At 42.3% G+C, this 23981-nt stretch overlaps 1 protein-coding gene across 3 annotated transcripts; it reads left to right on the top strand.

The window, feature by feature from the left end:
- On the top strand, positions 1–22421 carry zfyve9a (zinc finger, FYVE domain containing 9a). Of its 3 annotated transcripts, none has more exons than XM_073491948.1 (18): positions 1–89; positions 992–1099; positions 3174–4651; positions 6791–6890; positions 7080–7256; positions 7483–7646; positions 10043–10151; positions 10527–10649; positions 12478–12633; positions 13753–13977; positions 16531–16613; positions 16921–17025; positions 18736–18886; positions 19074–19154; positions 19522–19684; positions 20291–20396; positions 20572–20748; positions 21308–22421. In XM_073491948.1, exons 2-18 carry the CDS (start codon positions 1030–1032, stop codon positions 21467–21469), a joined length of 3630 nt encoding a protein of 1209 aa, XP_073348049.1. In that variant the 5' UTR covers positions 1–89; positions 992–1029; the 3' UTR covers positions 21470–22421. The 3 variants fall into 3 exon arrangements, with proteins under 3 accessions (XP_073348049.1, XP_073348047.1, XP_073348048.1); XM_073491946.1 differs by having other exon boundaries at positions 6791–6914; positions 10043–10172; positions 21308–22419; XM_073491947.1 differs by having other exon boundaries at positions 10043–10172; positions 21308–22419.
- Positions 22422–23981: the final 1560 nt, after the last annotated feature.

Raw genomic sequence — 23981 nt, forward strand, 5'->3', positions numbered from 1 at the left:
GCTTGCCAGACTGGGTGAAGTGAGACCTGAGAGGGAAACCCGCTGAGAAAAAACACTGCCTGGGACTGCTGAGGAGGACCTCTGTGCAGGTGAGGACTGACAGACAGATGAACACTACTTCAAGGCTAAATATAACTGATATGACTTACACACCATCTTCAGGTGTTAAAAACTGTTAAGAACTGTCAACAGCTATCGATGTAAGAGCAAGAGAATATGAAGACGTATGTCGGGTCAAAATAAAATGAAATGATCAACCCTGATCATTATCTGCAAAGGAACATTTGCATCGTATGTTTGATCATTCAGACTAACATATGACTCCACTCCTACTTCACTGTAAAGTCAATTCTCAGTGTATCTGCACTGGAGGCTTCAAGTTTCCACATCACACTTGTGCTTGCTGAATACTGGATCAGGATTAGCTTCCAAACTGTTTGTGATGTCACAAATCATGCCCACAGGCCCGCCTCTTAATATCAAATTTTCAATAAGCTCAGAGAAAATGTGGACTTCCAGCGGCTGCATGTGTGTTCTAGTGTCAAAATGTGCACGTACTTCATTCCACACAGTGAAGCTCAAGCATTCAACTTTAGGAACAAGAAGAAAAACACATTTTGACTGGAGGGGGGCTTTAAGGAGAAGGTTAAAAAAGTCCAGAAACACCTTTCCTTAAAATGTGGAGAATTTGAGTTCATATCCTGTCATAAAATTCACTCCGTAACCTTCATAATCATAAAAGACATTTTGACCCATACCTATACCTCCCTTTCATTATCTCTGTGACCCCAGAGCGAACACGCAAGTGAGGAAATGAGAAGTAAGAGTGAAACAGAGTCAGAGGGAATATTTCTACTTAAACAAATCATATTAAAGCGAGTAGAGGACAAAGATATGAGAAAGGAGATATGATTCATGCTCGGGGATATCTGCATACGGTATGGAAATGTGAACCAATCTAGTATTAAAGACACGCTCTCCCTGCTTTTAGGTTCACACGGCTGTCGGCAGGGTGGAGCTTTCTGACCCATGGAGAATTACTTCCAGGCCGAGGCCTTCAATCTGGACAAGGTGCTGGATGAGTTCGAGCAGAACGAAGGTGAGCCACCGTGTCAGAGAGGAGACAGGTTAAAAAACAGTGAGTCATTGTGCTCGAGAAAAGACAGGCAGGACGAGGTGGGGCTGTGGGATTGAAGTTTCAGAGGAGTGGTGGTTTGGATGCCCTTATGTAACCCATGTGTAAATCATCAAGGTGTCAGGCAATCAGCCACCACCCAATGAGTTTGAGTAACATTTACAGGTGGTGATTTAGGGTGTGCAGACAGGGAATAGGACTAATTGGATTATTCGTTTCCCTGGGGCTTTTGTGAAACTGTGTTATTGGTGCAAGACAAGAGGATTGTCTTTTTTTCTTCACACTTAATGCTCACAATAAGTAAAGAAATTGTGTTAGTGCCTTTTGAAACAGTTGTTCCACTGAGTTTATTTATGGCAATTGTAAAATAAACACTGCATTGCTGAGTTGTGCATCTGCAGACTTCCAGCTCGTCAGTACAAACCATCTTTATATAATAGAGGAAAGACTGCCCCTTTTCTGGATTTATGTCAGATGACCCCCCCAGAAAAATGCCAGTCCTCCACACAGCATATTTTGATGATACTGTGAGCTCGGTGTGTATTTTGGCTGTGAGTGATTATCTGTGTGTCCTCTGCCAAAGATCCAGCTCGGCAGATTAACTCCGTGTGTGACTGAATATGTGTGTGTGCTTAAACCCCCAGTACAGCGCACACACTAAAACAGCTTAGCATGAATTCCAGTGTGGGGAGGAGAGCACTATACAGTAGCTGACATGGCTGTGTGAGAATAAATATTATAAGAATTTCCACTCGTATTACACAGCATGCATGTGTCAGCCTGACTGATGGCTCCCAGGGGTGACCGAGTCGTTTGGCCCACTTTCTCAGAATTTCCCAGTCCATCCACACGCTAATTTCCCTCTCCATGCCAACCTCATTTCTCAATTTGTCCCCTGGTTTGTTTCTGACATTTTTAGCTCTTTCGATCACCTGGGAGTTCATTTGAGGCTTCCTGTCATGCTGTTGTTGGTCGCCACTTCTCCTTTCATGTCTTTGACATGACAAGAAAGCTGCAAGTTATTGGAAAAATTAGGGTGAAAGGTGACGTGTGCAAGATAAAGTTCAAATCAGTGATGGTGTAACAAATACTTTACAAGTACTTTGATATGTACATTTACTCAAGTATTTACCAAAGTAAGAACTTGAGATACTGAGTTGGGTTGTACTTGACTTGCATATTTCCATTTTCTGCTACTTTGTACTTCCTCTTCACTACATTTTGAAGACAAATATTTTACTTTTACTACATTACATTTATTTATGACTTTAATAGTTACTTTTTCAGATTTACTTTTCAGACTTTTCAGATTGCATGCTTTATCAGAGCTAAAGTTGTACATTTTTCAGTGAATGGATTCGCAAAAATGCTGAATATCAGATCTGATAATAAGCCAGGCAGATTGTTGGTCAAACCTAATTTACAACTGCCCGTGGGAAGAATGAACATTTAAGAGTCCATTCTTGATTTAAAGCTCTGTTTACACTGTTTCTTTCCTGGGCCACTGATGCCTTAGAGGCTAAAAAAGCTTTGAAGGTTTTAATTGAAACGCTCTGTCAAAATGTTATAACTCTCAATAATTCATCAGTTATAGCTCCGGCTCCAGATAGGTTGGCATTGCGGTCCGTACCTGGAAAGCGGTCTGCCTACTTTAATCATGGGGGGATGGAGAGGGATGGCATCTTAAAGGGGGGATGCATTTTGGTAATTTAGATAACAAGTGGAACAGCATCCCCCCTCATCCACTTTCGAATTGCCTACTGTGTAAATATATGTAAAGTTTACTTTTACTTGTACTTTTGACACTTAAGTATCAGATATTTTAAGACTTTTACTCAAGTATTATTCTTATGTATACTTTCACTTTTACTAAAGTAATATTTCAACACAATGTCATTACCTTTATTCAAGTATGACTTGAGTAAGCCACTATTGGATCAGCTGATAGTTTGTCATGTGAAGATTGTAATTTTATGACAAATAAGGCAAAGTAAGATCCATATTAATTGTCTGTTCTCCTCTCTTCTTTCTTGGCCAGATGAGACAGACAATCCCATTCTCTCGGATGCCAAGTGGACCCAGATCCTGGCCCCGCCAGCCCACCTGCTCTCTCTGAACCCCGCCCTGGCCCACGCAGACCTCAGCCCCCGGGAGAGTCCGCTACCCTTCAAGACCCTCCCAGACTCCTCCTCAAGCGCCTCCCCGGGGGCCGACCCTAAAAGACATCCTGGTCCCGAGCCTCCATCCTGGGCGGAGGAGAGGCCGGCAGACGTCCACAGCCCACCCCTCCCCCAGCCCAACATCGGCAAACTGGTGGGCACAGACGACCTCTCACCGCCACCTGTGACCGGCTGTAGTGCCGTGGAGAATGGCTGCCCCGCCAGCCCTGCAAGCCCACAGCTAGATGGGCTCTGCAAGGAGATAAGTTCTCCTGCAGATAACCAGCCTGGTGCTTGTGACCAGGAGGCTAAACTTCATCAGGAGGAGAGAGCCGCCTCAGCAGCTGGAGGAGGAGGAGGAGGCGGCGGCACCGCTGTTAGTCACACTCACTTTACCTTTGAGGTTGGATTAGGACAGGAAGAAACTCTATCTCCAAAAATTCATCCAAATGTGGAACCAACAACACAAAATGGGAAAGATGTCAAAGAGGAGGTGATTGCTGCTGTTTTACAAGACAATGGTCAAGAAAAACAAACTGCAAACTTTAAGGAGGAGCAGATAGAAACTGTCCTGAACAGAAGGAGAGACGTTCAGTCTAGTTGTGAAGTGGAGGAGAATGGTATATCTTGCCCTGACAGGGTTGGAGTTGAGGAGAAGGAGAAAAGATGTGGTGCAGGAGAACAAATAGACCAACTCCTCAGAATAACAAGCCTTCCCAATGGTTTGGAGCAGGAGAGCAGTAGTCATTCTGAGCTTAAGGAGACAGAAGAGAGGGAGGAGGAGGAGGGCTTTTCTCCCTCTCCTGTCCCCTCCAAAGAGGACTCTGTAACTGAGGAGAAAGAAATGGAGGAAAGCAAGCAGGAGAACGGTGATGGAGGAGCAGTGGGGTCTGGTAGCATCCAACCAAAACTCAACAACAATCGGCTGCAGCCGGTCAGTGTTCCCTACGGAGGGGCACGACCGAAGCAGCCGGTCAGCCTCAAGCTCCAGATCCCACAGCCGCTGTCGGGCCAGGTCCAAAATCAGCTTGGCCCAGCCGCTGTCAGCAAGAACAAAAACCAGGAAAACCAGAGCAGGAGAGGTACACCCTCTGAAACTACACTCAGTGGGACAGATCACAGTGCAGTCGGGGTGAACGGAGATGGCATTACCCACTCTCCTCTCCTGATGCCCTCGGGGAGCCCAGACAACGACCTTCAGGCAGGCCAGCAGGGTGCTCTGTGCAGGAAACCTGCCAACTCCCTGGGAGAAGTTGCCCCTGTGTGGGTGCCTGACTCCCAGGCTCCTGTCTGCATGAAATGTGATGTCAAGTTCACCTTCACCAAGAGGAGGCACCACTGCAGGGCCTGTGGCAAGGTCAGTGGAGTGATAGAGCTGCTTTTAAATGAAAAGCTGAACCAAATCCTAAACTGTCACACACATAAAGGTGCCCTTTGGAGATTATTTTAAACTAATTTGTTTACATTCAGAGTACCTCTCCCAAACACACGTGTATCTTTGAGGCCTAAAATGTGTGAGTACATTTTCTGCATCATAAAAGATTTGTAAAGCTGATCTTGAAAATATTTTAAATCGTTCACTGACATGCATGTTTGCTCGCTTGCAGTCTTCTTCCTTGTCTTTGTGAGCACATATACCTTTTGTGTTACTGCCATCAAATGATGATCAGTTGAATAGCATGAAACTAGTAGTGCTCACGTGGAAGATAAAAACAAAACAGGAATTCACTAGTAAAATCGCGCTCCATGGCACTACTTGTGGTAAAGAACTTCACATGGTACCGTTTTAAAAAAAAACCAAAAAAAAAAACCAATAAAATAATAACAAAACAAAAAAAATCCACCTATAGTAGCCCTTATAGACTAAAAAAGCAGAATGCAGTGCATCAATGAGTTGTATTTCGAGTAAGGTTGCTTGCTCTTCCTTTGCTGTTATCATTATTACTTTCCCCACATGTTTCTTCTCCAAAAGTTTACCTCTCCTTGGGGCTTTGTCATAGGGCATTCTGGGAATTACGAAATGATCTTAACCTTTCAAGGCAGGTTTAAAGACAGCCAAACTTGCAAAATAACATCAGCAGAAGGTAACTCCTGGAGTGCACTAACCATCACGGAGTAGCAAACTTTGTGTATGAATGAATGAAGAATGGAGGTTTCTTTCTTTTACATTTATCTATCACATTTGTGTTTTAAAGATCAAGCTGATGCCTTCATCCTGGGTTTCGTACGATGAGTTCTTTGACACTAGGGCTGCAGCTAATCGTTATTTTCATTATCAGTTCATCTTCATAGTATTTTCTTGATTAATTGTCAGTAAAATGTCAAAAACATAGAGGAATCTTGTTTTCTCCAACCAACATTTCAAAACTCAAAGATATTCAGTTTACCATGGGATAAAACAAAAAAAAGCAACAAACCCTCCTGATCAAGAATCTTGAATTAGAGAAATTAGGACATTTTTTCTGGAAAAATTAGTAGATTGATTATCAAAAGGGTTATGGGTTAATTTTCTCTTGATAGACTAATTGTATAATCGACAATAATAGACTCTTACCTAGAATGATCAAACCTGTGATGTTTTCAGTCAAGCACAGTAAATCTTTCAGGACATAATCAAATACTAAACGTACTAATTACACCACTGCAGACAAAACAGGGTAAATAAGTGCTTAATAGGACACATAAATCATGCGTGCAAGAGAAAAACAAGATGATAAATACTCAGGTTTTAAAATACATAACAGTAATATTCCATCAGTGACTTTAAAGAGCTTTCCTGGACTCTGTGAGTAAGCAGATAAATTAAATGAAATGCTTTGATAAAGGAGTTCTTTTTTAGGCGTCTATTTGCAGATAAACTCAGTAGGTGTGCAGGTAGCTTTCTAGCATTATGGCCACCCACACTTGCAGCAGGGTGTCCGCTCAATGCTTCAAAGTGAAGATGTGGTCGCTGACACTGCACTGGAAAATCGCCGGACTGCTACTTAATTTCCCAGGGTGGTAAACAAACAGTCTCTGCCACTTGAGCAGGGAGGAGCTGGCACTGCAGTAATACTGACACCAGCACTGGGGCCGCAAACAAAAGACGCAGCGGGATCCTCAGTGCATCCAGCACCAGACCGGTAGATCCACAAACCAGTTTATGTTGGTGCTGTGAGGCTCCCAAATTAAAAGGATCCTCCACCCTCTGTCTAATGTTCTACTAAATACATGTTACTGGATAATGATGTGCAAGGAGGTGCTAATCCATTAAAAGCAAAGTGCCCTGTACACAGCTGCAGCTCATTGATGTGCTAGCAAAGTAGAGGAAATCAATATCCATAAAATGGAACATTTGCTGCAGACTTAATCACAACTTATTTTCAATTCTTCGCCTTTAAAAACCTTCACAGTTAAAGTAGAATCATTCGTAGATATGTTTTTGGTCCACTGTGCTCCTCCTTTGTGGGAAAGTGTGCGCATAATCTTTTCTAATCTGTGGCTGTGTGTTTTTAAGGTTTTCTGTGCGACGTGCTGCAGCCTGAAGTGCAGGCTCATGTACATGGACAGGAAGGAGGCTCGCGTCTGTGTCACCTGTCATTCTGCTCTGACGACTGGTGAGCATCATTGCAAGGACATAGGTAGTTCATCACACTTACATATTGCATTTACGTGTACCCTTTGTATATATACATGCAACCAAGGATGCTAGGATTTGACATTTTCTCCAATCTGTATAGTTTTTAGCCATTACACACGGACACATTTTTCCAACTTCAGCTAATGATGTTTTCTGTTCTTGTCAGCTCAATCATGGGAGACACCAGCCCCTGCAAGCAACCAGAGTCCGAACCCCAACAACCCAGCGGAGTACTGCTCCACCATCCCCCCTCTGCAGCAGGCCCAGGCCTCTGGGGTGCTCAGCTCCCCTCCTCCTACCGTCATGGTGCCTGTGGGAGTCCTGAAACAGCCTGGCAACGAGGGTACGACCTTTACCAGGAATAAAAATGCTCTTAGCACTTATTTTTCACCTTTAACATGACATTCAGTCCCTACGACTCTAAAGTACTTCAACTTTTAGTTGTTCTTTCTTTTTTTGCCGGTCCTGGTAAGGTTGCATGCAGTTTGTAACCTTGTTGTCTTTGTGCCTGTGACTGCATGTTCAACCAAGACAATGTATTTGTAAATGTGCTGTTATATCATCTTTAGGGTCCCTGTCACGGGAGCAGAGGAGGGTGTGGTTTGCTGACGGGGTCCTACCGAACGGCGACACAGCAGAGTCCCCCAAACCTCCGACCTCCAGCCCGGCCCCCTCCCAGTCGCTGGCCATCTCCACATATTCAAACAAATCCTCCACTTCTGAATCCTCAGAGGTAGGCTTGGCATGAAAAACATTCACCCACAGCTAATGCTATTAGCTTAGCTTGTATGATCACATTAACTACTCTAGAGTTAGCTGAGCGAAGTCACAAAGAGCTCTTTCTGTGGGATTCTTGGTTGTTTACTGGCTAAGTCACGGATTGCAGCGAATAGGCCGTAAACAGAGTTCAAAAGAGGAACATTCCTTGTTTGCTTAATCAGAATTAGAAATCCCAGTAGAGTGAAAATAGGCTCATGTTTGCCTCCCAACAAATAACAGTTGAATGTGGTTGATTCTGTTGTCATGCTATTCACTCACTGGGCTTGAATGCCACCCGTCAGGATGATTCATGGCCTGTTGAACAGAATGGTTGTTGGAGCTTCATCTCATATGGCCTGATGATGTATGCAGACAGAACTTGAGTATAAAACCAGACTTTCACATGACGCCATAGAAGTTATACTGGCGTGAACTCTGTGATGCATGGATTTTAATTTACTGCAGAATGTTCATCGGGATCAAGTTCACCCGTAGCAGTGGAAAAGTGTTGAGCCATTGATATACAGAAGCTCCTGCTGTGCTTTTCTAACTGTTTTCATGGTTTAGCACCGTATAATGTAGCAAATAACAGTGACTTCAAGGCAAGAGTGAGAGAACATCCAGCTCAGACCAGTAGGAATATTAAGGCTCCCATCAGTTGACATGACACAGTGAATGGATGATGTGTTGTGTGACTCTGGTGACGCTTTATTAAATCTAAGAAAAATAACTCGGATGACATCACTTAAGTAATCTAATTTTGGCGATGGAGATATATATACCTGTTCATCCCGGCTCTTTGGCTGCATTCAAGACAGCTCAGAACTTTTCCAACCTCTTACTAGAAAAAGTACAATGGAAAGCCACCTGAAGTCAGAATTCCTGCTTTTAAACTCGAAGCACATCCATCTATCACCACTTCAAGTGAATGGAACATTTAGATACGTCTCCAAGCATTAAAGTGCTGTAAAATAAAATGTATAATGGTGTCTATTACCTCATCTGTTTATAATCTGTTTATATCTATGTAAACTTGCCAAAGAGTACACAGAAAAAGTTTTTTGTTTACTTTTGTTGCATACAAATGAGAAAGTTTGAGGTCGGAAGTTGGAAAATTTCAACTCCGACTTCTGACGTTGACTGGAACGCAGCAATTAGACTGCAGCAAATATGGGAAACAGTAACACACAGATAAACTAAGTAACAAAGATACATTTATTTGCAATAAATTATCAAAACAAGCAAACAAATAGATGATGTAAAATCAGTAGTGCAGGGAGAGTGGGTGTGTGAAAATGTGCTGCATGAGTGTTGTGCTGTAAAAAGAGATCTGACTAAGGCCTGGCTGCTCCTCTGTGTTGAGGCAGAGAGAAAGCTCAGTAACAGCAGAGTGACCCAGGTAGAGGGACAGTCACAATATACATAATATACAGAAAGATTATTTAAAAAAAATGGTTGTGTGGAGTTTCAAAGAAGCTCACCAGGCAGAGAGGATCAAACAAAAGATGCTTTAAATTTGTACGCAGTGTGTGTGTGAGTGAGTGTTACTTAAACTAGGAACTTAAAGTGAGCATATCTTCGCCTTTTGTAGTCTCAATCTTGATCTTTCTTCTTCACATTTGTGTCTCACAACTGTAAAGGATGTCAACAAAGCTGTTGAAATACGTGGAGCAACATTAGCGCTCAGTTACGATTGCGTTTCTGGCCACCTGAGGGAATATAAGTCAGACATTTACCCTCATTTTAGCCCGCCTTTGGTCTCCACCAACTCCTGAGGAAAATATCTGGCCTCTTAAGCTGCTCAATGCTCCATGTTTTTTTTTTTTACTAGCGAATAACTAATTCCACTGCTTCCCACTGCTGCTGGAAACAAGGTTGGTAAAAGCAGTTAAAGTGAAACAAAAAAGTTAAGTTGCAGGCTGTTAAACTAAAACACTGAGCTGAAAGATGCTATAAAGCTTTGTAGGGGGGAACTACAGAGTGGTGTCATAATTATCTGTGGGTTTGTCCCTCTGAGCAACACTTTTCTCATTAAACAGGGATTTTTTTCCATCATCAATATAAAGGCTGGAATGTACCTTAAGTACACAAATGTGTGTTTACTTGTCTCATAATTGATGGTAATAGAAGAAAAATACTTGACAAGTTGACAATGTAGAAATACCTTCAACATGGCGGGTAATTCACATAAATAACTGGTATGTAGCTTCAAATGAAATATATGTACAGTATTTTGAAGATATACCACCTATTCTATACAACTTATAGCACCCAGGTCTACCTATAATCACAGCCATGAAAACCATTTTGGATATTACTGTGTGTTATAACATCTAACCCTACACCCTCACCCCTCTTCTCCACCTCCAGGCAGCCCATACCCCTGTTGCCCCGGTGGGCAGCCCTGTGGGCAGCTCCCTCAGCCTGATCCCGGAGGACGGGCTCCCTCCCATCCTCATCTCCACCGGAGTCAAAGGAGGTACGGGAGGCCACATCACAGGTGCTTGCCCTCATCCTCACCATTCTGCTGCCTCCTCATTGCTCCGTCAGCTGCTGTCTTTGTGCTCGTTGAGTGTGTTTTTCATGTGCTTCATATCACAGCTCATGTTTCGACCACTCATCGCCAACGGGGGGGAGCAGAGAATTTGTTCATTGGAGTGCAGTGATGATGTTTTAAAGATTTTGGAGATGTGATAATTTCATGTGACTCCTTTATCATCCTCACCTCCACCCTGTTTCTCACTCCTACATCTCCTCCACTCTCATCTTCTGTTCTCTCCCGTTTATCTAACTTTGCCTACACTCCTCCCTCCACCCTCCTCTCTTTCTTCTGCTCCACCTGACCCTTCTGCAGACTATGCAGTGGAGGAAAGGCCGTCGGAGATCGTCCTCATGCAGCAGCTGGAGGAGGGGGGCCCAGACCCCCTGGTCTTCGTGCTCAATGCTAACCTGCTCGCCATGGTCAAACTCGTCAACTGTGAGTTCCCAGCCAGAGCCTAAAGCAGCATTTGAGGGTGTTCATGAGATGGGATTTTAAAAATGCATTATTCCCATAAGGAACTTTTGGAGGAGCGAAAATAAGTGTGGACATACTTGTGAATTATTGATTTTATGATGATCTAAGGAAAAGGGAGAGTACATATTAGTACTGTATTAAATTTTAATTGGCCTAATTAAGCTTTTGTCTGGTGAATTACTGAGCAGCCGTTCCCAAACATGCCCAAAAATTCTGACTTTTTTCTTTTTGCATTCATGTGGATGTTCTATAACTTTTACATTAAATGCATTACATTTCTGGCTTCACCTGGCTCGTACATTAATGGCTTTTTGTCCTTCAGACATTCAGAGTAGAAAGACACACGATTCTTGCACAATATTTGACATCTAGTTGTACGGATCAACCGATACAGTTTCTTCGGGCTGATAGTGATACAGATTATTAGTAACCAAAGAGACTGACAACCAGTGTTTCCCACAAATATACTTCACCTGGGAAGTCGCTAAGGTATATTAATGTCCGGCCACCGCTAATTTCGTTTTTTGTTATCCATCTGAGAGAACGAAACCATCCACGATCGTGGAGTGAGATGCTCTCTGATGTTACATCCCAACTGATGCCGTTGTTGCAATGTCATTCAGTGCATGTTGGTTTTGATCGGCTACATAATAAACAAGCTTCCCCCACATGCGGCTCACCTGCTGTTATCACAATTGAATTGCGAGTTTAAAAAAATCCTAAACGTGAGCTGTGTTTTCCTTCGTCAACTTCACGAATAACTTGTGTGTGTATTAAGGTGGACAATTAAAGCAACACTATGTAATGTAGACAAACTCTTAAGGCGATTCTGATGAAATAAAGCTGTTTTTTGAGTCTTATTCTCAGGTTGTCAAATAGTGTTGTGGTGGAGACATTGAGTGAGACAACAGAGCGGTGACTACAGACCGAGAGAGGTTGCTGCAGCAGAGCCAAAGTAGCTCATTTAGATTCATTTATTTAATCAGCAGTCAGACAAAAACACAAAAGACAAAAACACAGATTCCAATAATCGAAAAATGCTGAACAGTCGATCAGATAATCAGCCAGGATAGATAATGAGTCAATCCCTATGTAGTGCCAATGTTGAGAAAATTGTTGAGTTGAAAGTAAGAGAGGGAAGATAAGAGGGAAGAGGGGTGTTTTCAATTTTTACGCAGCCTGGACTTTGATACTTATTTTGCTGCTGAAGCCTTAATGTACTCACTTAGAACCATCATGAGCACAAGGGTTGCTTAGTTCACTTCTTACAGTGAATTCACTAAAATATTTTCAAAATAATTTAATAATTTATTAGAGAACTCTGCTGCCTTTCGTATAATCTTTTATAGTGCACAAGGATAGAATTACAGGACGTTAATTTGGCAGGGATGAAAATGTTAAATATCAGGATGGAGACAGCCATTATTATTGTGGCTGTATGAGGATAGTTTTTTTTTTTTTAGCTCTTTTGTGCCACAAGGGGGGAAAATAAATCCCTTTAAAGATTGTTCTGACTTGAGAATTTTCACAACTTGAGATGAGTTCATTCACAGTGTTTTGTGATTAGTTGTAGTGATTTATGCTCTTGGATGATAGAAGAAGATGAGTCATAAATTTAGAGTTCTCTTTACAAGGAGGAACAAGACATTCATTTAATTCATAAATGATGATAATAATAATAATAAAACGCATTTACTTTGTGCATGAATGAAAGGAGCTTTTAAAATGTTTATGGATCTGATGTAACCTGATAACCATATAGTCCGATTTCCTGTTCTTCACTCCTCAGATGTAAACAGGAAGTGTTGGTACGTGACGACTAAGGGCATGCACGCTGTCGGCCAGGCAGAGGTGGTCATTCTGCTCCAGTGTCTACCTGACGAGAAGACCATCCCTAAAGACATCTTCACACACTTTGTGCAGCTCTACCAGGAGGCCCTCAGTGGTAAGAACACAACCAACAGCTCCACTAGGAAGCACACTGCGAAATGAGTCCACCTCCACTGTGGGCCCCTCTTGGGGGAGATCGCAGCTCATTAGTGGCTCTGTCTCGAGGCCCACAGGTCAGTCCACCTGTCTCAGTCAGGTGCTGCCCGGTTAAAAACGAGCTAACCCTCAAGTTATGTAGTATAATGTGAGAGGAAAATGTTCCAGCTCTATTTTTTGTCCCGTCGAGACGACAGGTGCACCAAGTCGTTCTCTATTTGGAAACCAGGTTACCGTCCACCACTGCTGAAATGAAACTGACAAATGTCCGAACATTAGTGTCCCACTGTTAGTTCGCCTCCCTCCAGGTGTGACACCCCACTATCGCTTGTCTTGCGTTTTTAACTCCGTATGCCGCAGAGCAAAAACAGCTAACATAGGGTGACTTTGACGGCTTGCCCCCCTCAGGCTGAGTCCTCTTTCATATGCACACTGGAGCAGTTTCAGACTGGTGGAAGGGAGCCATATTGTGCGTGTCGTTCCTGATTAACTCACCGTCAGTCGGGTATCGGGGAGAAGTGCTGGCTTTAGCAAGTCCCAGCCACCCAGCTTTGTCATGCTATTAGGGTTATTGCGCTATGTGGCATCGAAAGCCAGTGATCCCTCCAACAGATAATTGGTAACATGAACCCTGTGTGGGTAATATGAGGTTGTAGGGTGAGCAGGCAAGATCTGTTTTTATTCATGGCTGTAGAACTCAGGCGGATTTAGAAAGGCTCCTTATTCACACAGTAATCCCAGGCATACACTGAAAGCCTCTGCCTTTCATATCTATCTCCCTTTTCAGAGCATGAGAACTCAGGTTACTCTTTTTTTTTTTTTTTACTTTATTTCTTCTCATTTATGTTCATTTTCATCATTTTCTGCCCTTTTAGCCTTTGCTTTTTTATTCCTGGTCTCTGTCACATCATCTTTCCCCCCTGAACTCTTATTATATTTCTCCCCTTTTCTCCCCCACAACCCTGCTGTGCCCTCCACTCTCCTGTTTCACCAACCCCTCCTCCTCCTCACATCTCCTGTATCACTAACAACCTCTCTCTTCTCCTCTTCCCCTCCCCTTCTTCCTCATCTCCTAAAGGCAACGTGCTGAGCCACCTGAGTCACTCATTCTTCACGCAGAGCTTCCTGGGCAGTAAGGAGCATGGCGGCTTCCTCTACATCAGCCCCTCCTTCCAGTCACTGCAGGACCTGCTGCTGCCCAACCCGCCCTACCTCTTCGGCATCCTGATACAGAAGTGGGAAACACCCTGGGCCAAGGTTTTCCCCATCCGCCTCATGCTGCGGCTGGGCGCAGAGTACCGATGTGAGTCAGGGCGACTGGGGTTCACACTATGTGGTAATCATGATAGAGGAAGAAGTTTAGATGATGTTATTCAAGGTTATTTTAAAGTTCACATTTAGTTTCTTTATCCTTTAGAAAATGTGTTTGGTCTCAAAAGATATATATATACAGAGACACAATGAGAGAATTGGTCCTTAAAACAAGTTTCAAAGATCATTCTTGACTTTAGATGTGAGATTGTCTTGAAAACTGCTGTTCTGAGTCCTTTTAGGGCTTTCAGTTATATCACATGAACTTCACAAGCTGGTCATTTTTTTCTCCAGTTGTCATCAAAACATAGATGTTCTAATTTCCTTTTTATCGTACCACTTTTTCAAACAAATTTAGTGCAGACAACTGAATTCATTCGTCGTATTAATTATTTTGTGCATGCTGGCTTGCAGGGTGGTAGGAAGTTCCTGTTTTTTGTCTCCTGATCGAGCTCTAAGTTCTACCAGATCTCCTGTGTGAGGCTGGGAAACATTTGAGGCTCTTTTCCAATGTCAGAATGATTTTAGACAGGAACTGAAGACATGAAGAAGAGGAACTGAAAATATGTTTTTTTTTTTGTTGTTTTTTTTTTTTACAAAACATTTTTTTCCCCATTTGATAAAAAGAAGACTAGTGATAAAAAGATTAGTGGCGCCCCGTAGCTCACCTGGTAGAGCGTGTTATCTACTGACAGACCTGGAACTTGATATAACTTGAAATATATATTTTTTTAATAACAACAATACAGTAGAATTTAATACTATAAATAAGCAAATGTTAATGGAATGATAATCATCAGATTTCATACACCAATGTATCGCTGCAACCAAGACAGTCAGTCACATTAGTCTACCACTCAACAGTATCTCCCTGCTCACGGTCCCAAAAGAGGATGTGATGTAATAGAAATAAATATTGATCTTCAGTCACAAACTGTAAAAAGTCTGTGAGCTCCACGTTACAGTTTGTAGTCTGGCGGTGTATTATTGCACTAAACACAATAATAAAACAGCCTAAACTAATAAGTCGTGCATCAGTGTGTCTATTCGCTGACTTTGCACAACCACAAAACTTTGACCTGCAAATCTGTCAGAGCTGGCTGGAGACCAAATAGGAAATGCAACTGAAGTGAATATTTGCAGGGCCTCAGATTTAAATTGTGTCAGATCTGCTGCATTTTGTTTAGTATTTCAGTTAACAAAGATTATTTGTTTCTATCAAGTGTAGGAATCAAACCTCACAAAGTTGATTTTGTTTGAAAGGGAAGCAAAGAGCGCAAGTGTCCTGAAATGGTTTGATGCTTTCTCATGGTAACATATTAAGATCCACGTTGATCTTGAGAGCTCAGCTTGTCAGTTGTCAGAAGAAGCCTGTAGACATCATACCAGCCTGCTCTCATATGTTTCTCACAACTTCCCACGTGAACCAGGAAGTCTTGTGAGGGGTTTTATCGTAGAGCCTCGTCTCCACCAAATCCTCCTTCTCTCACAGCCAGACCTGCCAGCACACAGCGCTGCCTGGCCCTGCTAAGCCTCTTGCCTGCTTCCAGCGAGCTCGGATAGAATACATTAACAAAGCCACGTACAGTTGAGGCTCTTAAACACAAATTGTTAGCATCACCATGAAATTAATCCACCTCACAAACTGTGTAGTTCCCACACAGGCACTTACCTGAAGCAGTGACCAGCAGAAGGTTGAGTCGCTCGTCGGCTCTCAGATCCCTGCAGAAGTGCAGATGGAAGCTGAGATAAGTTTTTCGTTGCTAATGAGTTTGTGGTGAGATCTTATTTCCAGCTGTTTGCTGAGATAAGGCTAAAAATAGTCATCTAAGGAGCTTTAGCTGCTGGAGAAAAAAGCAGTCTTATTTTTCACTCGTGGATTAGGAGCGTTCCTCCTAACTGCAGGCACAGTTTACTGTATTTGATATGTGTGTGTGGGGTCTCTTGTTCAGCTCATTTGCATTTATGAGCCGAGAGGACAGAAAACACAGGAAACACAAGTTGTGCAGTTAATAACAACATGAAAAAAACCTGGAAACACCTCAAAACAAAAATAGACCCAGAACTGAGACTTATGAAATACATTAATAAATCAAATATAATAAACAAATGAGCAGGGATATTTATTATCAAAGTTGTCGGCGATTAATTTTGTTTCCACCGACTAACCAATCAATGCACTCATTGTTGCAGCTCTACCCAGATCATAACATGAAAGGCAAAACATAGAAACTAAAGAAACAACTAAATGATCATAAAAGGTGACACAGAAATATTTACATACACACAACATGCAGAAAATAGAGACCCACATCTGTAATATAACACTACAGTACACTGAGAAAAAAGGGGGGGGAGCCTCTACAGACAAAGTTGATGTTATGGATAGATGTTAAAATTATTTTGCTGAGGAAATTGTGACAACTGAAAGAGACACTTGATGAATGAAAATGAGAAGCCGTGACTTTAAAACTCAGAGGCAACATGTTAGTGGCAACACATTTCTATCATTGATTCATCAATGACTGAACATTTTGTTTCGCAGTTTATCCGTGTCCACTGTTCAGTGTCCGCTTCAGAAAACCCCTCTTCGGAGAGACCGGTCACACTATCATGAATCTGCTCGCAGTAAGTGCTTTGTTTGTTTTCTCTTCCTGTACTCTTGTTTTTATTTATTTTTCAAAGTTGAAGAGCCGCTGTAGGTCGCTGAAAAACAATATTTGCCTCATGCGTTTTCAAAAAATTGTGAATTCTGTGTGAAGTCTGATGATTTTGTCAAACAGGGAAGTGTTCCCCTGTAGGTGCTTTGATTTGTTTTTATTTTATGCTCAGTGTTTCTCTAAGACCCTGTTTAATTTAGTTAAATTGCAGATGTATGAATTAAAAAAAAACAACAGTTTTCATGTCCTCATCTTTTTGTCTATCTCTGTCGTAGGACTTCCGTAACTACCAGTACACGCTGCCGGTGGTGAAAGGTCTGGTTGTGGACATGGAGGTGAGGAAGACGAGCATTAAGATCCCCAGTAATCGCTACAATGAGGTGAGTGTCAACATGACTTACCAGCTGAAAACGAGGTGGCTCTCACATCTGTAGTTTTTTCATTATAAGTGCTAGAAACATGAAGTTATGTGGGCTGACAGGTAACACATTAATTGGACATCATCAGTGGGGAAATCATGCAGCTCTTTAATGCTTCAGTTTATATATTAATGTTATCTGGTGTCACACATGAGTATAATTTTGCAGATTTACAGTCAATTTTTATATGATTTTTGCATTAATGTAAGAATTCACTTGATTTCGCAGGTATTTAAGTCCTCTAACTACCCAAAAACAGGCCTTCTCACCCGGGTATTTTACCCATAAACTAGAAAATGTACTATATAAAGATACACTATAGCTACAGCCAACGAGAATTTTTTTTTGAAAACATTTCCCAGAGCCCAGCGAACATGATAAGTGTTTGTTTTGATCCAAACCCAGAGATATTTAATTTAATAAGATATAAACGGACAAAAGCAGGAAATCCTCATGTATCCTAAAAGCTGGAACCATAGTGAGCATTATGCTTCCACCTCATGTTATGAATAATAACAAACGCGTAGAAACAGGATGAAAAAGTGGCTTTTTTTTACCTCACTTTTAATATCACAGGTGGATAATTACTGTGTAGTCGCTACCTTTCACTCACTCTTTAATGAGGAGTCAGAAACGAACACGAATCGCATAATTTATACAATACTCATGCATGGTTACCAGACGATTTCACATGTACAGAGATGTGACAAATTAAAACCTGGATGAATAAGTGGAGAAACAAGACAAATGCAGATGCGTTCATACAGGAGGGTAGGGTCACTGAACGGCTCTGAGAATGAAAAGAGAGCGTTCCAGTGAATAGGATGTTTGTTTTGGCTTTTTCTTTAAATCCCCTGTCTCTATATTCTGTTTATACTGATCACTTCCTTGACAGTTCCCATTCAGAAGATGGATTTAATTCTGCTTTAGTTTTGTCTCATATGTTGCACATTTTAGCTTTATTTCCCATATTTTCCCCATTTTTCCAACAAAATGAAACCCTCCACCTCACTAATGACATCCGTGGAGGAGGCTCCTATTAAGCTGCCTGCACATCAACACACACATGTTCCTTCTGTGTAGGTGATGTGTGACAAACTCCCCAGGGTCCCTGCAGCTGAACATGAGGCGTGGGCTGCCCACTTGTTATAACGCTGCTGCTGCTGCTGCCTCGAGGGTGTGAATGAATGTCCGAGCAGATGAAGTGATACGCACACGGCTCCATGTGGCTGAGAAAGAAAGAAGTGGCAGAGAGAGTGGTGCCGGTTGTAGCGTTTGGCTGCTGATGCAGTAACAGATGGGAACCCAGTAATGTGAAGTGGGGACCGTTTCTCAACAGCTTGCAGGCGAGCCTTTAGCGCAGCAAGTGGTTAAAACCCTCCAGATTTTCAGTTTTATTTCTGATTTGCAAAGGGTGGCTTCAAAGAGACGCAGAGGCAGGGGATTTAGCGGACTTAATATGCGGGATCTTTCAACTATTGATATCAACCCATGTCAGTGTCTTTTTCCACAATCTGTCATCTCAGCGCCATCCCATTTAACTCGAGGTCTTTACCCACAAGCCCACTGCAATTAGGCTTAACCGGGCAGGCTCTGTTAAGCCCATTTTCCTCAGCACACACACACCCAAAGGGCAGCTTAATTAGACATGGATATTATTTGTCCTTGCAGCTGATGAAGGCCATGAACAAGTCCAACGAACACGTGCTGGCCATGGGGGCGTGCTTCAACGACCGGGCCGACTCTCACCTGGTTTGCGTCCAAAACGATGACGGGAACTACCAGACGCAGGCCATCAGCATCCATCACCAGCCGCGCAAAGGTGCTGACACACAAATAAATCACATCCTTCGTCTCTCACTCCATCTGGTTTTAATATCTGGAGAAATCTGTTACTATTTCTCTTTGTCTGTTTACCTGAAAATAATTTGACCTCAGATGTCAGCGGTCGATTCTTGAAGCTTGACATTTTTTTTTTTTGCTTTTTCCCCTCTTTGTATTTTCAACAGTTACTGGAGCCTGTTTCTTTGTGTTCAGTGGTGCTTTGAAAGCCTCGTCGGGCTTCTTAGCCAAGACCAGCATCGTGGAAGGTGAGAACTGTGACAACAAACTACGTGTTGGCTGTAAAAATACTGAAATATTATTTGTATAAAGCTTCCTCACAAAAGGTCTTGAAACACACATTTCTCACATTTCTGGAGAGAGAGTGTCAGTCTCCAGAAACGCACAGTGTTGCCCATCCAATGATTCCACAAACAACTATTCAGCTTCACACCTGCAATTTTTAACAGGCTTTCTATAAAATCTCCAAGCTCAGCCCCGACAGCAGCATCACACTTGAGGCTAAAACCGCTGTAGTTTCCAACTTGAATGATCAAAAAATTGTTGATTTCTTGCAGTTCAACTCATCTATTTTAGCACTGATCCCAGTAAGTGATCTTTTCTCTCCACCATTAGATGGTGTGATGATCCAGATCACAGCTGAGACCATGGACTCCTTACGGCAAGCCCTGAGGGACATGAAGGACTTCACCATCACGTGCGGTAAAGCCGACCAGGAGGAGAACCAGGAGCTGGTCCACATCCAGTGGACGGAGGACGACCACAACTTCAACAAGGGGTGAGACAGGAAAAGAACACGAACAGACGAGAAGAGGAGGCTGGAAGAGATGCATTTATGTCACGGACAATTGAACTGATAGCTTCCCGACCGCTGCATTTACTACTTTGCCATAAAAACTCATTATGCATGCTCGGAGAAGGCCTCTGGAGGGAAAATCTTAGCAGGGTGGAATAATTTGGTTTGACGTGTCGTTGAGATACAGACCGACGCAATCAATTTTACAGCAGTCTGATAAAATCTGCGGATTTAAATGCAACTTTTCACTATTAAATATAATTGAGGCCGTTCACAAGATCCTCTATCACTTCATTAGCAGGATATGCTCTGCACAGACGCTGCTTTTACCTTCATTTCACGTTCACCCAGTCTGCTGCCATCATTCTTTGTTCTTGATAGAAGAGAAAAAAACTTAATTGTCCACCAGAGAAGAACATTGTCTTTAGCTCTCCAACACATGAAAAGCAGCACAGGAACATGCAGCATATAGAAACAAAACATTTTCTTTTACTTCTGCTTTACATGTACTTGTATTCTCTGTTTCTGAGTCCTCAGCAAACTTTGTTTCATTCAGCTCTCTGTTGTTTTGTGTGTTTGGTTATTCAGCGTGATCAGTCCCATCGATGGGAAGTCTATGGAGTCCATCACCAGCGTCAAGATCTTCCACGGATCGGAGTTCAAAGCCAACGGCAAAGTCATCCGCTGGACAGAGGTACGATGCACCAAAACACTCATACTGCTCATTTTACTGAGCATTAATATCAAAATCAAACCACCACACAGGATTTTAAAAACCAAAAATGCATTCGGATGTGACACTATATTTTTGCTCTTAAATTCCCTTCATGCGAGGCAAATTATTATTGTGTTTCTTTGTTTCCCTTCAGGTGTTTTTCCTCCAGAGTGAAGATCAACCCAACGGTCTGAGTGACCCGGCCGACCACAGCCGGCTGACGGAGAATGTGGCGAGGGCTTTCTGCATGGCGCTCTGTCCGCACCTGAAGTTGCTGAAGGAGGACGGGATGGCCAAACTGGGGCTGAGAGTCACGCTGGACTCTGACCAGGTGGGTTCAGATGTTACAGCCACTTTTTGTCTTTTTGGGGGTAATTGTAGATGAGCAAACATGTCAGGAGGGTGTTTCTGTTTGATACAGCTATTGTTGTGCGTTATTGTAAGTTAGTGGTGAAGTAATTTGTTAATTGATTTGTTATCCAGCATAAAATACTAAATTATTCCAATAATCAAAACCAAACAAGCACACAAGCTTCTAAAACAAAGATCTTTGGAGGTGGAAGAAAAGAATTAAGGAGAAATAACAGACAGAAGACAAGATATAAAAAACAAGGACATTTAAATGTACAAACCACAAAATATAAGTTAAAAAACACAACCGTGTTGGTTTCAGCAGAGCTGTTTCAGTTTTGTATCAATAAAAAGTTAATACTTTGAGTTTTACGGCTGTTATCTTTATTTTTAACATCTTCTATAAATAAATAATAATCAATAATTTATTGAATCTGTAGCTCTAAAAGCCGCCTGAAACACACTTTTGGATTTTAGAGAACAAACCCACTGAACTGAAATGTTCCCTGATAGTCTAACTCCAGTATCCATGGTTCTAGGTGGGTTACCTGGCAGGAAGTAACGGCCAGCCTCTCCTGCCTCAGTACCTGAGCGACCTGGACAGCGCTCTGATCCCCGTCATCCACAGCGGGGCGTGTCAGCTGAGCGAGGGCCCGGTCGTCATGGAGCTGGTCTTCTACATCCTGGAAATCATCTCCTAGGTGTCTTCATCTTCTTTGACTTTCTGACGTCACCTCACAGCCCCGTCCTCCGTCATCTCCCTCCAACCGTTTGCACTTCGAAAGAGCCCGAAAACTGTGTGCCGTGCCAGGCGGGGTAGCATTCCTCAAGTCGAACCTATGCATCCAAAACCACCGTCTGTTTTGCTCCAGAGGCCGTCTGGGGCCTGAGGAAGCTCCGTGTAGTGAACCTCACCTGACGGGGGCTCCGATCCATCTCTGGTGTTCACGCGAGGCGCTCCGAGCAGGAAGTGAGCACCAGAGATCGAACTGTCTGACCCCAGGGTGGTGTTACAGCGCCTATAACAAGTGCTAACCCTCCTTTGAAGTATAAGTTTGATTGCGCGACAACATTGAAGCAAAGTAGATTTGTGGCTTTTTTGACACAGATCAGTAGAAAAGACCATTTTTTTACTGATTTCTAGTAAAGTTATATTAATTAATTATGATCATAAAATCAGACACTAAAATCAGAAGTTGCCCCACAAGCATTAGATTGCAGCCGTTGCAGCCCCCCGTTGTGAACACTGGCAGAGACGACGCACTGGACTCGACGCACACAGCGTGAAAAAAGCCACTTTTAATCTACTTTGAATAAAGTCGTAAAACCATCAAACGTGAATAATTCAAAGAAGGGCGAGTGCTTTTCATAGGTTCTGTATGTAGCTCCCATCACTCCAATGTCACTGTGGCAGCCAGGGGTCCTGAATCACTGAACTCTGAATAATATCTGCAAAGGCCTCTGTGTAGCACGGATGCTCTGAGAAGAGGGGGACTCGTATTCACCGCTGAGAAGTCTGGACTCTTCCTCTGCGAAACATCGAGAGGAGCTGGAAGGTGCGTCTGTGTGGTGATTTTTTTTTTCTTTTTGGTTTTGGTTTTGTTTGTTCTTGCACCGTGGTGCTCAGTGCCTGCAGCAGCGATTCATCACGCGAGAAGAAAAAGAAGAAAGGAAAAAAAAAAAACAGTTCGGCTTCACCTCTTAAGCTTTACTCATCGATTTCACCAGATGCTTTACTTCATGGACAAACACACAGACCTGTTGTACATATTTTTATAGGCGTGACGACTTCTCCTCCATTATTAACTCTGCATCTGTAGCCTCCAGTTAAAGACAGTATTACTGAAGTGACTCTGTGAAATAAGATTACATGTTAACTCTGACAGCCCTTTCGTCCTACAGTAGACAGCTGATTATATATTAAAAAAAAAGGTTCCAATGCTTTATTGATAAACTCAATCTGTACATAAAGCTGAAAATCAGAAGAAAGGAAATCAGTTTTTAATCTCATCGATCATCTCAAACGTCACAGGAGCTTGTTGTTTGTCCGGCAGTGGCTGGAAAAGCCACTCGAGTTATTTTGGTCTTTTTAATCATACAAAGAGAATAACTGTTGAAGATGTAAAGATATATATATATATACAGTATAAATATATATAAATAAATATATAAGAGCTGTATTAAATTGCAGAAGCAGTGCACTGGATTCTAAGCCATTTACAGGAGAGTTGAAGCGAGCGTCGGGGTGTCCTGGAAGACGTCTGTTTAGAAAAGTTTGTAAAGATCGAGGGTTCCTGCAGAAAATAGTTTGACCTGAAGCTGAATGTATTTCATCTTACATTTCCTGCAACTTCCTGTCCTTCCAAAGCCCTAAAATCATCATGATCATCGTGCTCCAGACGTGTGTAGGAACCCTTTAGATCGCTGAAGTGTCGTCTTCAAAAGGCCTCAACTGTTTGAGTATCTACAAACAGTTTCTCTCTCTGCTCTGGACTGTGCTCTCCTTCAGCTACATGGACCTGGAAAAAAATATAAGAATGTATTCCTCCTGTTTCTGTTAAAATCTGCAAAGTGTGTTTTTATGTTATCTGGCTAAACTAATCACCAAAAAAAAAAATCACCCTGTCATGTCAAAAATGCTCTGTACAGTAATCATCTGCATTATGGCAAATATCTCCATCTTTAATCATGCTAATATAAAACCAGAAGGGGCTAATACACAACAAGTGCTGTCGACACAGTACAGGAGGTTTTGTTGAAGCATTTCACTGAGAAAAACAATCGTCATCACAAGTGAGAATCAGACAATCACATGAAAATCTGCAGAAGAGCCGACGCTTCAACGAGTTTCAATTAGACTTGTAGCTATTCTGTATTCGTTTGTTACTCAATTTGAAGTATTTTAGGAGCTACTGTAGCAACGTTAGCGAAGCTGATTCAAATGTTCAGTAAAGACTGAATGAGAGGTCAAAGGTCACCAGTTCTGGGTTTATTACTGTGATCATACCAGAGTTGGTGTATCTCAATCACTGTGTCTTCACTGTGTGACGTCCATCAGCTGCAGTTTCTGTTTTTATAAATTAGCATAACGAAGAGGAGGAGACACGAGGATTTATTTTTCTGACTTCCTGTTTTCTGTTACATCTTATTTTGGCATTTTCTGACGTGTGCAATATGTGTCCTAAATCCAAAAGAAAAGGTGCAATTTGTTTG

The sequence above is a fragment of the Pagrus major genome, chromosome 21 (genome assembly GCF_040436345.1).
Source record: "Pagrus major chromosome 21, Pma_NU_1.0".
NCBI lineage: Eukaryota > Metazoa > Chordata > Actinopteri > Spariformes > Sparidae > Pagrus > Pagrus major.